The sequence below is a fragment of the Notamacropus eugenii genome, chromosome 3, assembly GCF_028372415.1.
Source record: "Notamacropus eugenii isolate mMacEug1 chromosome 3, mMacEug1.pri_v2, whole genome shotgun sequence".
Taxonomy (NCBI): Eukaryota; Metazoa; Chordata; class Mammalia; order Diprotodontia; family Macropodidae; genus Notamacropus; species Notamacropus eugenii.
The window spans coordinates 150,600,047-150,616,282 of NC_092874.1; the positions used below are offsets into that span (position 1 = coordinate 150,600,047).

The 16,236-nt window shown below is 35.6% G+C and overlaps 1 protein-coding gene across 5 annotated transcripts in view; it reads left to right on the top strand.

Moving 5' to 3' along the window:
• SRPK2 (SRSF protein kinase 2) overlaps positions 1-16,236 on the top strand; it is a 278,675-nt gene that overhangs the window by 161,753 nt on the left and 100,686 nt on the right. For all 5 annotated transcript variants that reach the window (XM_072653122.1, XM_072653124.1, XM_072653123.1 and 2 more), the window contains exon 3: positions 15,563-15,714. In XM_072653122.1, the coding sequence (XP_072509223.1) occupies positions 15,563-15,714 (152 nt within the window). The remainder of the gene's footprint in view (positions 1-15,562; positions 15,715-16,236) is intronic.

Here is a 16,236-nt window from a genome sequence, read left to right on the forward strand (position 1 = left end):
GGCTGCTATTTAGTGTGAGATTAAGTTCAGGTGCTCAGGTCAGGGCAGGGCCGCCTCTCGGGCTCAGTTCCTTCAGGGGGTTTATGTGGAGACCTTCAACAATGGAACTGAGCTTCTGCCTGCTTGGGGAGCCCTAGTCTTCTCCTGCCTCCGCTGCTGCCTCCCAGTGGGGCTTAAGTTATGGGGGCACCCCACTCCCCTCTCGACCTGCCGAAGAGATCCTCTCACCGACCCTTGTCACCTGTGGGTGGGGGACCTGCGCGGCCGCTGGAGATTCCGTCCCTGAAGCCTGCTTGAATCCGCTCCTTTCCACGTTGCGCCGCAGAGGCAGGGTTGGGCTCTGCTCCAGGTCGGGGGCGCAAGGGACCTTTTGCGAGAGGTTTTCAGGCTCTCTGGAGCAGAAATCTCCTCTGCTCCGTTGTTCTGTGGCTTCTGCTGCTCAAGAATTCGCTGGTGGTTCCTTTTTTTACAGATATTTTATGGGCAGTGGGTTCGGAGGTAGTGTATGTGCGTCTTTCTACTCCGCCATCTTGGCTCCGCCCCCAGATTAGTCTTTCTAAAGAATCAGTCTAACTCATCCAATTCTGTTCTTAGAAAATTTCATTGTCTGATTCCCTGTTGTCACTAGAATAAAATATAAGCTCTTCAGCCTTGTATTTAATGCTCTTGACAATATAATTTCAAATTGACTTTTTACCCTGTCTGTCTTACTGTTTATTTTTTTTAAAACACACTCTACATTCCTGCCAAACTGGACTAGTAGCAGCTGTCTAGCTTTCTGTACAATTACAAAAGACCCTATGCCTGGAATGTGTACCTCATTTCTTCCTCTCTGAATACCTATTATGTTTAAAGGCTCAGGTGGCATTTCCTCTGGGAAGCCTTCCTTACGTTCCCTAATTATTAATACTTTATTCTTTAGGTGATCTATCTACTTACTTGTATAAATACTTCATTTCCCAGTACCTTCAGGGTAAGGCAACTTTTGTTCTTGTCCTTGAATCCCCAGTACGCACAGTACTTTCATAATAAACAGGTATTTCATAAATGTCAAACTGAATTTTAAAAAATTTTACTAGAAGTTATAGTACCCAGGAAGTAGTAGTTATTTATCCATAATTTTCTATCCTAATTTCATTTTTCTTGGTCTTTACCATGTTATTTACAAAGTAATTATTATTTGAGCTATACTTTAGATGTTCCTTGAATTGTATAATTCTTAGCAACTCCTGAATCTTTCCTTTGAATTCCACATCCCTCATTAGAGGTTGAACGTTGAGAAAAATAACCCTAAATTCTCTAGTCTTTTCTGAGAAATAGCTATTTAGTCTTATATTACTCATTCCCATGTTTGTATTTTATTGGCTCTATAGTTTTATGGTTATAGAGAACTCCCAGTACAGAAAACTCTTCCACCAAAGCAGATTGGCACCTGCTTTGCAAATTATAGTCTTATATTGGCCTAGGGCCTTGAGCAGTTCAGTGACTTGCACAGGTTCCCGGAAGCAATGTGTATCTGAGGTGCCACTTAAACCCAGCTTATACTTCTTCTGAAGCTGAGTTTTTATTTACAATGTCATGACACTTCTCTGTTTCCACATTAGAAATCCTGTTTCATTTTATAGGGTAACATGAAATGAATCACACTGGTTGATACTGTTCTAAGCAGTCTTGGTCTTTTACCCATTCTTTATTCCTTTAGAATATGTTGTTTTGAGAGAAGGCAGGATAAGTAAATTTCTAGTCACCCAGATAATTAGATGAAAGGGTTGTCTCACCAATAGAGTTGTACTCTTCATAGATACCAGTTGCCATGCCTGATTATTCTGTGTACCTGTTGTTCCTATCTTTCCATAAATTGTCCAAAGTGGGTTTATTCATTGTATTTGAGGGTCTTAGCTGCTTTCCCATGACATCACAAGAATACTAATTGTACATACTGTCTAACTCTCATATATCCTTTGCTGTTTCTGTGGAACCAACATGTTTTCCCCCCTGCTCATTTCTTTACTGACACCCTTTACACTGCTCTTCCTTGTTTGTAATATTTTATAGCCTGCATACTTGCTATAGGGACCTTCCCATTGTCTTTTAGCATTTCCTTCATTTCTGTTCTTTGGAGACATGTTTCATCATTCACTCCACACAGCAAAACCCAAAATAGGTTGGAATTTAAAAGGTGGGATTTTGCTTCAGAGAGAGGTTTGAGTTAAACCAAAAACAACTGCAAAAACCTATGCAGTTTGTTTAAGACAGTCTAACCTGTTGACCTCTTCTAGTTCACATCTGTAGCACAGTGAAATGAAAGTTGAACATAGAGTCATGGCAACCTGGGATTTTATCCTTCCTCTAACACACACTTTGGGAACATGCACACGTCACTGAAGGGCTCAGTGCCCCTAGGTGGTTCTCTGAGTTGTGATGAGCTCTGCATTGGTAGAACAATGTTAGCTAATTATCCATCTGTTCAGAACCCTAATGTTTGGGTTTTGCTGGACTGGGTTCAGTCTTTTGGGGCCTTACATTACTTACTTTTTGGCTTATTTTCTGAACTTAGAGTTTCTCTTCGGAACCTGACTCAAGGCAAGGTATAAGGAACTGGATACTGATTGGTATTTTTAATTGGGAACATGTTTTGCTAGGCCTTTATTAGTCTTTTATTGGCGGCTCACTGTAATTGTCCAAAGGTGGTATGTGACTCCATGAAGCTGGAAGCTCCTGGTACTTCCTCACCAGAAACTCCTGATATGGATGAAATTACAAGTATAATAGTATGTACATACATACATACATACACACGTACACACATACATACATACACTCAAACACACAGAAGAAGATGAACTATCCCTTGGACATTTAGTTGTCTGTCACAATCTAGACAGTGGTAGCTCTTTACCTACTTGGTTTTTCCTCTCTACATAGTTAGGCTAATAGCATGGCTCTTTTCTGAAAGACTACACTGTTCCCACATTTGATTGAGTTAGCAGAAATAGAAGCGTATTGATGAATTCAGCATCTATTAATCAGTCAACAAGCACTTAACTGCATATCAGGCACTCTGCTAAGTGATAGAGAAAGAAGACAAAAGGGAAAAAGTTTATCCTTTCAAAGAACTTACATTCTAACTGGGGAGAAAACATGTTTCTCTAGACAGACAGATATACTAGTATGAAATGAATAGAAGGTAGTTTTGGGAGAAAGAGAGCTAGACTCGGGGAATGAAGGAAGGGAATCAGGAAAGGTGACAGTTGAGTCTTGAAGGAAACATGGATTTCAAGAGGTGAAGGTGGAGTGGGATGGTATTACAGACAGGCATGGGAAACAGCTAGCGCTGTAGAGAATATCTTCTCTCTTTGGACACTACATTGGAACTTTGTTGCCTGAGCATTCCTATATACCTGCTCCTGGGTACCAAAACTATAAGATTCAGTTTCTCTGGTACATTTCTGGTCCTTTCCAGTAGTAGTCTACTTGTGCTGGCTTTTCTGATGCAACCCTTCTCTAATGTCTTCATGCTTCTGGCTGTCTCTTTGTATAGTTCTGGGTTAGATGGAGACACTTACAGTCTCTCTTTAGTTTCTTGATCATTATTTGGTTCCATAATCTTTTAGATCCTTTGTGGACTATGTAAATAGGAGCTAGATATCTCTGCAGCTGTTCATATAGCCATCTGATCCAGAAGTTCTGTTTATAGACTTGGCTAAACTGTTAGTGTCATTGTAGAATTTGAAGAAGGCTGCATAAGATTGAGATCTCCTTTGAATTTTCTTTGTTTAATGGGTTCAGTTGACCTCAGCAATTGGCTAATTTGCTGATTGTCAGATCTCTTTGTATTTAACCAGGCTTGGTCCTTAGCAGGTAGACACATTTATTTTCTGGGACTATATTAATCTTTTCTGTTTTTTTTTATAACCTATTAAAGTTTGCGGTCACCTGATATAATCTTGAAAAACCAGGAGCAAGTCCACATGTTCATGAAGGATAAAAATATGACTTTTATTCCCAGAATTTAATACTTTGAGATATTGGTTTGGAATGTTTTTAATGGATTTTCAGAGGTTATCTGAGTTATCTCTAATTGGGACAATGATGACTTCTTTTGATATCAAAGGAAGTAATTTATTATTTTCCCAAACAATATAAAATATTTTCTTGTTCTTTTGTCCCCTGTTGACATAAAATCTACAGTATCAGCTGGTGCTGAGAGCCAGAATATCATCTAGTTGCTATGGAAGCATATAGCAAGAGATATTTGTGTTGTTCTTTGATTGTTAAGCTATTGTATTCTTCCATTTTTTGATACTTGATATAGATCTTATATACATATATATACACACAGAGTAAAAGTGACTAAAAGATTGCATTTAATATATAATTTATTTCAACAAAAGGAAGAGTAAAGTTTTTTAAAATCCTATTAAAAGTGAAAGTTTTAAAAAACCCAACACAACCTTATAACTTCTTATAGAATGACAATAGAAATTTCATTTTTTTATGTTAAAGGTGTTTGGATTTTCTTTGAAAGAATAAACTGCTATTGTTCTGATATGCCAAATGGTTAGAAACCATTCTCCTAAAGTGTAGATTTGATTATCAGTTTTTATGAGAAAAATTACCTTAATGAGTACTTTCACTACATTGAGAGATTTCAGTGGATCTGTGATCTCATCAATATGGGTATGCTTTTCTTGGTGATTGAAACCTATGCTTCATGGCCACTTAGAAAGCTTCCATAAACATTTATTTAATGTACTAGAGAATTTCTTCTAGATCTTTCTATAATTGGAGATTACTAGTGATGTACCAAATTGTCCATCTGCTATTCCTCATTTCTACCTCATGCCTGACCCATTTCCTTTTCCTGTCATAAATTTTCTCAACTACTTCTTGAGCATAAGTTATTATTGGGAATATCTTTTCCCTGATCTGTGTCACAGATCCATTGAAGTTTTTATTTTGAAAGTTGATAATGTCCTTTGACCATTCATCTTTGGGGACATGATAGCTTTTTTTCCTCTTGTGCTCATGAACACAGCAAGGTAGCACGACCAAATATATCTTATGAAATCATGTTTATTGTTTCTTTTTTTGAGCACCATGAAACTACTCTGCCAATTCTTTTGCCTCTTTCAGGAGAACCTGGATGTTATCCTTCTAGTCAGCTTTTTTCTTTCGACTTTTTGATTTTTTTTTTAAATTACAGGAATATCAGTATTGATGTGGTTTGTTTCCTCTAGTGGTTTGGTAATTCATTCTTCATTTGATAAAGATATTATCTTTAGAATGCAAGTACTTATATACTTGCAAACATTCAGGGTCTGTAATCATAGTAATTTCATTATTCCTTCTAACAATGCACATCCCAACTTATCCATGTCCATCTTGTATACTCTTGTCTAAATCTTACCATAAATTTTTTATTTGGTATTTACCCATTATAGTGTCTCATCTGTCTGTATACCTGTCATTCCTTATCCATGTACATCATCTTTTACATATTTCTTTGATGAAGAGTCTTTTACACCTATTCTTTTTTTTCCAGTTTGGGACATGTTTAATTTAAGGCAACCATAAGACATACAGAGGGAGATGCATGGGAAGCAATTGGAAATGAGGATCTGAAGTTCAGGAGACAGATTAGGCCTAGAGATAAATCATGGTAAGCATCAGCAGAAATGGGATTCTTCAATTTTAGACAGAAGAGAGTAAGAAGAGAGTAAGGAAGATGCCAAGGAAGAGAGGGCTACTAGAGGGTAAAAGAAAGAAGTATTTATGGTAAGGCATCAGGAAGTAGAAGATTGGTTATGATAATAAATGTTACAGACAGTGATAATAGAGGAATGAAAACCAAGATGATGTGATGTATCACAGAATAAAAAAGAAAACCACAGATATAATGGAGAGGAGAAACATCACTTAAAAAAACATTCCCATGTTAGTCATGTTGTGAAAGAAGAATCAGAACAAGGAAAAACTATGAAAAAGGAAAAAAAAGAAAAAGTAGTATGCTTCAATCTACATTCAGACTCCATAGTTCCTTCTCCGGATGTGGATAGCATTTTCCACCATGAGTCTTTTGGAATTGTCTTAGATCCCTGTATTAGCTGTGAAGTCTATCAAAGCTGGTCATTGAACAGTGTTGTTCTTACTGTGTACAATGTTCTCCTGGTTCTGTTTACTTTCCTCATTACCAGTTCATGTAAATCTTTTCAAGTTTTTCTGAAATCTACCTGCTCCTCATTTCTTATAGAACAGCAATATACCATTTCATTCATATGCCACAACTTGTTCAACCATTCCTCAGTTGATGATCATTCCCTTAATTTCCAAGTCTTGGCCACCACAGAAAGAACTGCTACAAATATTTTTTGTATGTGTGAGTCCTTTTTTTTTTCTTTTTAATGATGTCTTTGGGATACAGACCTATAAGTGATATTATTGAATCAAAGGTATGCATAGTTTTATTGCCCTTTTGGCCTAATTCTCAATTGCTCTCCAGAATGATTGGATCACTTCACAGCTCTACCAACAATGTAACAATGTTCCAATTTTCCCACATCTTCCTCAACATTTATCATTTTCCTGTCAGTCAACCTGATAGGTGTGAAGTAATATCTGAGTTTTTTAAATTTGCATTTCTCCAATCAGTAGTGATTTAGAACACTTTTCATATGACTGTAGATAGCTTTAATATGCCTCTTCTTCTAATTGATGATAGCTGTATCCAAAATCTCTAGGCTAGTGTTTTTCTTAAAAGGTACCGAAACCTTCCTTGAGACTTAATTTAGCTTAGAGGGCTAAAGACTTTGGCCACTGATTTAACGTCTTGCTTTGCATGTTTAAGTCCAAAAATCCAATGCATGAGGAGCTACTCTGGCTCGTCTCTCAAACTTCTAACTGGCAGACCAGAATGGACAATATAAAGGCAAGGTAGCAGTACTCTAAGTGAATCAATGTTATATCCTTGCTGAACAGTTTCCTCCTTTAAAAATTATTTTTGTGTCCTAAATATCCCTCCCTTTGACTAAGTAAACTCCCTTTTGGTAATTATAAGACAATATACCAGTATCTTATTTCATTTCAATCTTAAATCTGAGCTAATAATCCTTAGATCAAAATATTTGCATTAAAAAGAGGGGCCTTTGTTTTTGAGAAAAGCTGGGTATCATTAAAGGAATTTTGCCATTTCTTGGAAGCAATCAGCCTGCTTTCCCCCTCCTCCTGTTTGGCTCTAGGTTAAACATTGTCCATTTATACAGTTATCCACATATATATGTACTCTTGGAAGGTCTCTTTTGGTTGTTCATCTAACCACAAATCATATTTTGTCAATAAGCGTTCTTTATCTGTTATCTTTCTTTTGTAGATGGTCAGGTCAGACTCAGGAATGATTATGGATCTCTTCCAGTAGGCTCTACAGTGTTTCAGGTCTTGATGTAAGCGGCACTCTGTCACTATAAATAGAAGCATGTGGAAGACTTCATCATTCATAAAAGTTTTCTCTTGAACTTTGACTCTGCCCTGGATCTCTTCCATCACAGTGGCAAAACTTTTTTGTCTAATTTACGTTAAACCGTGTTTAATTCCTCACCTAGTATTTATTATCAAAAGATTTTGAAGGTCATCTTGGTTAAATCTTTGAAGAAATTTTGAATGGTTCTGGAATATGGATGAATGACTTCTTGTTGGAGGAAGGTAGTTACTTAATCTCTGTGTACCTCTCTTTCCTCACCTACAAAATGAGGATAATAATAGCAACTACCTCCCAGGTAGCTGTGAGAAGAAAATAATACTTGTGAAGTACTTTGTAAACTTTAATATGCTGTGCAAATGCTGTTCTTAATAATATTATCCCTTATGAAAGACTGCAAGTTCTTTATTAATACTGTCATTGTGAATGTCTTGTATGCATGCATGTATATATGAGTTGTGGAGATTACATATAGATGGCAAAGTTAGGCATATATGTCTTTTTGGAGCTGTTAACAAGATTGAAAATTTTTGTTCCTTTCCTTAATTTTTTTCCTCTCTCATATACCTTATAAATCAATCCATTAGTGTCTTTCCAATTTTGTTGCGTATATTGTGAGTCTTTTCTAAATATACTTGGTCAAATCTTGAGACTTTTTCCGTCTTTGATCTCTTTGCTACTACTTGTACTTCTTTGAAAATATCTACATATAGCGTATAGATGGGAGCTCAGTTGCCATTGATGATGAAAAACAATTGTTATAAAAATCTTTACATATATTTGCCATTTTTCTTCTGTTTGCTGCCCTTTAATTTTCATCTTTAAATGTCCTCAGCATGATTAAGCCTCGTTGCATCTTTTGCAAGGTTTTCTTTATACTGGTTTTGTATTCTACTGTTTCCATGTGCTATGTTGTGATACTCTTTATAAAAATTTATAAGTGAAATGATGGTTTTGTTGCCTTTGGCCTCCATCTCCCTCTCTTTCTGGTAAATGTCATTTTTAAAAGTGAAATCTCTTTTTAGGTGATTTTTGCTTTCCTTGTTATAGTTATTGATTTACATGTTTTAAAATTATGTATAAAATAATTCTGATTTCAGATACTATCTTTGCTCTTCATCTCCCATTTTTCGCGATCAGTTACTTGTATAAATAACTAAGGAATGAGTTTTTTCAGTTTCATTCCATATATTTTTTTCTTATAGGATTATAGAATTGTACATTTAAATCTGTAAAGGACCTTACAATCCTTAGAAGTCCAGCATCTTTAAACATTAGGAAACTGAGACAGAGAAGTCAGGGAACTTTTCTAACGTCGCATGTCTAGTAAGTGTCTGATAGATGATTTGATCCCAGGTCTTCTTCACTCCAAGTCCCATTCCCTAAACACTATGCCATTAAAATTTTTTAAAATATGTTATTGGTAATCTGACTATAGGTAGATAGCTCATTTGTAGGTGATTCCTATATTACTGAGTCTTTTCTTTCTAAATGTCAATATCCTTTTTTTGTATGTATGTGATGTCGTTTGGTTACCGTCCATGTCAAATGTCCAACACATACATTATTCTTTTTTTTCAAAGGAAAAATTTGTGGATGTAACTTGATAAGGATTTTGTTCTCTCCCATTCCTTCTTCATGAACCATGTTTTTTACTTTTTGCTGCCTCTGCATTTGAGTCATGGAGTATTAATTTATATATTGAATTTAATTTGCTGAGATTTATTGCATACTTCACATAATTTTTCTACCTTCTTTTTCTCTTCAGTCTGATATTACTACATAAGTTGTAATTGTTTCATGATGGCCTTTTTTTGCCTAAGCTTTTTGTGAGCTCTGCCATACAAGATTACCAAATATCTCTTGAAAAGTGTATCTTGCTGTCTCAGGCTGGGATAAAAATTAACTCTTCCAATTCTTTCTTTGCCACTTTAGGCAGTACCTTTGTGGTATTTTTACATTTAGGGGCAACTTTCTTCTGGTATAGGTAATAGTCATAGTACTAGTTTATGACTCTTTCAGTATTATGTCAGCTCAGAAAAGAGCACATTTTGATTGTCAGCAATCAGTTTAACATTTATATACTGGCTAAATTTTTAACACCCTTTGCCTTGTGTCCAGTATTCTGCCAGTGTCATTTCAGAAGCAGATGGGGGCTGCATATGACAGAGGTGCATTTTGTATTTAATTTTAATTCTTGTCTTTTACAGCCAAATAATTCATAACCAAGTAGGTAATCTACTAATGATGACTTTTACCAGCAATGGTTTGTTCTCAGAAAGCAGACTTGTTTTGTTGTAAGGATGTAATGTGGAGCACTGTGTGTGAAATAGAAAGGAGCTGGAGCCCCAATATTCCTAGACTTGAATCCTATTAGACTCATGTTTTAATCCTACCTCTGATAAGTATTTAAAAAGAGAGAAGAGCAAGAACTGTATTACTTTTAGTTCCTTTTCTTCTTTTCTTCTCTACTTGTCACTATATGTGAATAGAAGAAAAGGCTAAAAATGGATTGAGGGCCATTTAAAAATTTTCTTTGATTCTTGTATACAAATAATTCCTTACAAAGTGACTGTCAATAGAATTAATATTTCATTTCTTCTGTACTGCCTAACTCTTCTAGTATGGTTAAACCACCCTAACCTTGAAGTCTTCTGCATAGTCTCTGAGATCCAAGGTTTACTTGTATACCATGATGCAATATCAGAGACTCTTGTGTAGGACCTTGGTTAATTATATAGAACTGATTTAATTTTTAAATGTTAACCCCTTCAAATGAAAGGGAAATATATTGTCTGTCTATATTTTGGAACTGAAATATTGACCTTGAGCAAAGTGACACAATAAGAGAATTTCTGAATATAGAACTTATATGGTGATGGTAACCTTTTTTTTTAAATTTTTCAAAAAGAAATTGTGTAAAAACTCGGTTTACTATATTTTTCCCTCATTAGTGAAAACCCAATTTTGAAACTGTATGTATATTTTCTGCATTCTACATAACTATTCATCTATTCACACTGATAATTATTACTCATTTAGTACTTCAATGTATAGAATTTATTATGAATGATTTCATTAAATTCTTACATCAATCCAAGATAAAGTATTGTGTGTATTACGCCTGTTTTGAATAAATGAAAGCCTAGTGTCAGAGTTTCATAAACTTACAAATCATACAATCAGGGACTCATCTGAAATATATTGTCCAATATTTTTCTACTATCCCAGGCCACTTCACTGTCTATGAAAAAGCTAGCTATGACTAGAATTTATGGCTTACTTGCATATGGCTTTGTTATAGCTGTGGAGATATACCTTTTTATGCTCAGTCTCTCATTAGAAAATTCTTATTAAAAAGTACTTGGTCTCAAGTGATCTTTGAATAGGAAGTGGAAAATCCCAATCAAGAATACTAAGACTGTATTTTGCTCTGAGCTAATTGTGTCTACCAGCTGATTATTAAGGGGAAGTTCATCAGTGGGGGTTCATGAACTTTAATTTTAGGAGTGTTGATCAACAGATTGGGCCCTTAGACTTGGGAGTACTAGCTGTCCGGTGGGGGAGTTGCTTGGAGTTGAGAGGGACCCAAGGAGTGGTATAAGTTGAATTTATTCAATAGCTATTTAAACTTGTTATTTAAAGCATTCCTAAATACATCTTCTTTCATTGGAGGAAGTGGTGATCTGGGGCTGTGGAGTGTTATATATGTTCTTAGATATGATTGATATGTTATTTGATTTTGCTTAATTGTTTTTCAAGGAAGATTTCATTAATCTTCAGGGAAGTGGCATATGTAGCAGTATCTGTGATGTAAAAGAAAAACACTGCAGTAGGACTTTAAAAATTGAATAAAGGCTACCTATAGCAATGTTCTTTATAAAAGCAATTCACTTAATTTAATTTTTAGAATTGGAAGGGATCTTAGAGACTACCTCATCTAACCTCCTCATCTTATAGATAACAGAGACTCAAAGAGGTTATATGATTTGTGCAGGATCATATAACTAATTTATTTTCAAACTTATCTTTTTTGATGAAGCTAGATGTTCACATTTTGACTTTATTTACAAGGTATCTTAAAACTTTATCTCTTTGACTTTAAATAAAAATCCTATAATCTATTTTATTGATTCTACTTTCAGAAAATGATTTTTCATAGCAGTCTTGACGTCTTATAATGACTATAGTCTAGAAAAAATATTTTGTGTATGACTAGCTAAATTGGGAAGAAACATTTAACTTTTAGCTTACTTCTGATCAAACAAATTTGCTAAATAGACTCTTCCCACATTTTCCTTTTGACCTTAGGTGCCTTTCTTTTCTACCTTTTGAATTCATACTTTCCTTTCAGGAAATTTGTATAACTGTTGCAGTTCCTATTTGGACCTCTGAACCTTTATTTTTGGTATTCCACCTTTAGAGTAGAAAGAGCTGAGTAGGTTTTTTGAATTAGAAAAAGAATAATTCTTTCTGCATTATTGCCATAAACATCAGAATGGTATTTGAATTATGATACCAACTTCTTTAGTTATAACCTGAAAGTTATTTATTACCATTTACCTTCTGTGTTCTATCCTAAGAGTCATTTGCATAAAGCCAAAAATTAAAACCATGAGAAGTGACAAGGTCATTGAGAGGGTAGTATATGGAGAGATGAGGACCCACTGCATAATCTTTGGGAGCATCTGTGTTTAGGTATTGAGAGATGGTTTGTCATTCTCCAATTTGAGAAGTGACCATATAGGTAGTTAGAAAGCCAGGGGAGAGCAGTGTCACGGAAGGAGGTAAGCAGTGACTAAAAAGGATGAGTTCTCAGGATGGGTCATTGGATTTAGTCATTAGAAGATCTTGAGAGAGTGCTGAGAGAGGTATTCCAGTCCAGTATTTTGGAAGGAAATGAGATTGGCAGCATTGTGAGAAACAAGTGAAAGATGAGGAAGTGGGGGTAATAAATGTAGAAGATTCTTCCTAGGAATTGGCTGTAAAAAGAAAACTAATGATGAAACTGTAACTTGAGGTAATGGCTGAAGGTTGTTGTTTTTTTTAATTGTGGGAAACTTAAATGGATTTGCTCTCAGAAATGAAGGAGCTAGTAGATAAAAATAGAAGAGAAGCTAAAAAGCAGTGGTCTAAGGGATGGGAACAAGAAGGAAACAAGTAGAATGATGTCTTATAAAAGAGAAGAACCATCTTGTTAAAAGAAAAGAATGGAGGAATGGCAGGTGGATTTGGAGAATAGAGAACTCAAAATGAACTACATTTTTTTTTTTCAGTAAACTTGGAAGTGAGGTCCTCTACTGAGAGAGGAAGGTTAGTATAGATGAACTGAAGAGAGAAGAGGTTTGAAACAGTTATTACCGAGAATGTGATAGGAGGACCCAGTTGACATTATTACATAACATAATATTCCAGACAGCTAGATATGGGACAGTGGATGGAGCACTGGGCTTTTAATTAGGAAGATTCATCTTCATGAGTTCGAATCTTAACTCAGACATTTCACAGCTCTGTGACTCTGGGAAAGTTATTTAACTCTGTTTGCTTCAGTTCCTCATCTGTAAAATTAGCTAGAGAAGGAAATGGCAAACCATTCCAATATTTTTGCAAAAGAAAACCCCAGTGGTGTCATGAGAAGTCGGACATGAATAAATAACAACAGAACCATAACCTACTAGATCCAGTCAGCACAGTTGTAGGCATTCTTATAGCAGTTTTTGCTGTATATGGGAATAAGCTAAAGTTAGAGATTTGGAAAGCTTGACTAGAGAGAGAGAGAGGTCAAGGAAAATAATGGTAGAGCACATTATATAGTTGAGCTATAGGGTTAGAACTGGGAAGGGAAGAAAGGGGGTAATGAACTAGAAAAGCTGGTATGGGAATATAGAGTTTGGAGGTCTCAATCAGAAAAAAGAATAGGTTAAATAAGGAATGAGAGAGAGAGAGAGAGAGAGAGAGAGAGAGAGAGAGAGAGAGAGAGAGATGGAAGTGGAGAGGTTGTTATCAAAGAGAACAATATCAGAATTTTAGAACGTAGCAGTTATGGGTGATGGTGAACCATCATCATGTACTGATGGAGTCAAGTAAAGGTATAAACTATGGGAGTTGATATTGATCAACTGGGAGACCATGGTATTTGAGGAGCTATAAGTGTGTATATTGAAATCATTGAAGTATAAGGCAATAGTTGGGCTCAAGAGGAAGAGCAAATCAGATACTGAACTTGAAAAGAATAAAGAGTGACCTAGTGGTAGTGACTGATAAAATTAATAGTCTGGAAAGCATGATGTAACCTGATGAGCTGCATCTTAAATGAAGAGAATTTGCTGAGTGTCTGCAGCAGAGAAACATCTAGAAATGAAGCAAGGAATATTTTTTTCCTCTCTTCTTGGCTCTGATTTGACAGAATGGCTAGCATGATAGAAAATAGTGGAGAAGGTGGCCTGGCATGTAGTGTTTTCTAGGGGAGACCAGTTTTTCATGAGTTTTAAAATGATGTGTTGATGTAAGTAAACTGAGAGCAACATACTGATTATAGAACAGGATTACAGAGGGCCTAATGAAAGAAGGGATTAGCATAAAAAACTGAGGCATTATAGGTTGGAGTGAGTGGGAAATTGTGAGAGGAAAGTTTTTTGTTTTGTTTTCCTTTTCTGACTCAGCCTACGACTCTGAATTGTATGGATTGGGAGGCAGAAATGGGTAGTTTGCTAACTCTGGTTGAGAAGTACAAGTCCATTCTTTGATTTCATCTGCGTGGTCCACCATTCATTTCCCCATCTCTTGTCTTTTCTAAAGTTCCAACATTTTGTTGGAAGAAGAGATGCAATTCTAGCTCTGCATCCAAGTCCTTTTGTTGCTTACCTAGAACTCTATAGTTTCTCAAGATGTTTCCCACTCCCACATGAATACATAGAATTGGATAGAGATAAACAGTTTTCATATTGCAGCAGACCTTATCACAGTCTAAAGTATCTCTGATTGACTATGTCAGTTCTGCGTATGGCTCACTCCATACTTATTAAGCATATTTTTATAAAGCACCTATTTGTCTGATCATGTGCTCAGTCCTAGAATATAAAAACAAAAACAAAAAAGTGAACCAGTCTCTTATGTACAAGAAGTTTACGTTCTCCTTAATATGTCCCAGAATCTATATGTGCCCTACCCTTTAAATATGAAGGTAGAAGTGACTATCGTATTCTATGTGTATTTGTTAAAAGATTGTAATTCTGGGATACGGCTTTTTTTTTCCAGACAGTCTGTCTTCTTTCTGGTATCAGTTGTGACTGATAATATTCCTGATTACCAGACTGCTGATTTTGATTCTGGTTTTCTTCTTTGTTGTCTTGTCTACATAATCTTCCCCATTTGCTTTTTCCCTCTGGTTTTACTCCTTTAATATTTCTTTGTTTTGTATATCCTCCCCTTTTCACCTACCCGTAGCCCCCAGTGTGTGTATAAATGCACATGGGCCCTGGATCTTTAACTTTTCATTTTGACAGATTCCTTTCCAGCAATGGGGAAGGGAAACAAAAAAGAATAAGCATTTATATAGCACCTACTTTGTGCCAGACTGTGTGTTAGTTGCTTTACAACTATTATCTCATTTGGTCTTCACAACAACTGTGCTTGGTAGGTGCTATTATCTTCATTTTACAATTAAGGAAACTCAGGCAAACAGGCTAAGTGACTTGATAAGTCACTTAGTAAGTGTCTCAGGTTAGATTTGTTTAAGTTTACTTCTTTCTGATTCCATGCTTAGTGATTTTATCTACTGTATCACCTAGCTTCCTCAAAGAGTCCCTTACCATCCTAAAGAATCATTCCCTTTAGTAAGAGTCAGGTTTTTTTGTACTCTTTGATGCTATAGAACATTTTTTTCTTAAATTTTATGACTCTGTTGGGTTATCAGGATCTTGACTTTTCATTGAAAAAGAAAACACTACAAAACCACATGACTTACAACAAAATTGTTACAAGAGACATCTCAATTCTTAGGTAGGGTTTAATTTTTTTTTTTTTGCTGTTGATCAATGTCCAGGTGTGTACATGTATAAATAATATAACATCATTTATGTTTTTCAGGCCGGAGCCGCAACAAAAAGCTCCCTCTGTACCCCCTCCACCACCACCACCTCCACCACCACCTCTCCCAGAACCAGCACCACCAGAACCAGAAGAGGAAATTCTGGGATCTGATGATGAAGAGCAAGAAGACCCTGCAGATTACTGCAAAGGTTAACTCAAATATGAAATGCTAAATTTTGTAATGTTTGTTGTCTAAAATTGTTTTCTTATATTTTATTAAAGGAGAAGTTTGATGGGGGATTGGGTTATGTGTTCTGTGGTAAATGTCTTTGACATTTTAAAATTAGGTTTCCTGTTCTTGCATCAGTTTGAAGTCTAAGAATATTTCCTATTCTTTGTAGAATTATTTCTTTTTATAGTGCTTTACATTATGTTCAGTTTTACATAGCTTTTAAAAAATTATTTCTAGAAATGACATAATCAGTAAAGAGAATGTACATTTTGCCTTAAACTTCTGAACCTTTTTTATATTATCTTTTCTTCTGTTATCTCTTCATTTTTCTATTCTTGATCATTCTAATCAAGTTAAATCTTAAAAAAAGAGGTGAAGGAAGATTAGAGCAATGCAGAGATGGTATTTATGTGTTTTTGTGTTCATGCACATCCTGCTTGTTTTTAAAAGGATTTGGCCTGACACGCAAAGTGAAAAGTAATATAAACAACAAGAAAGA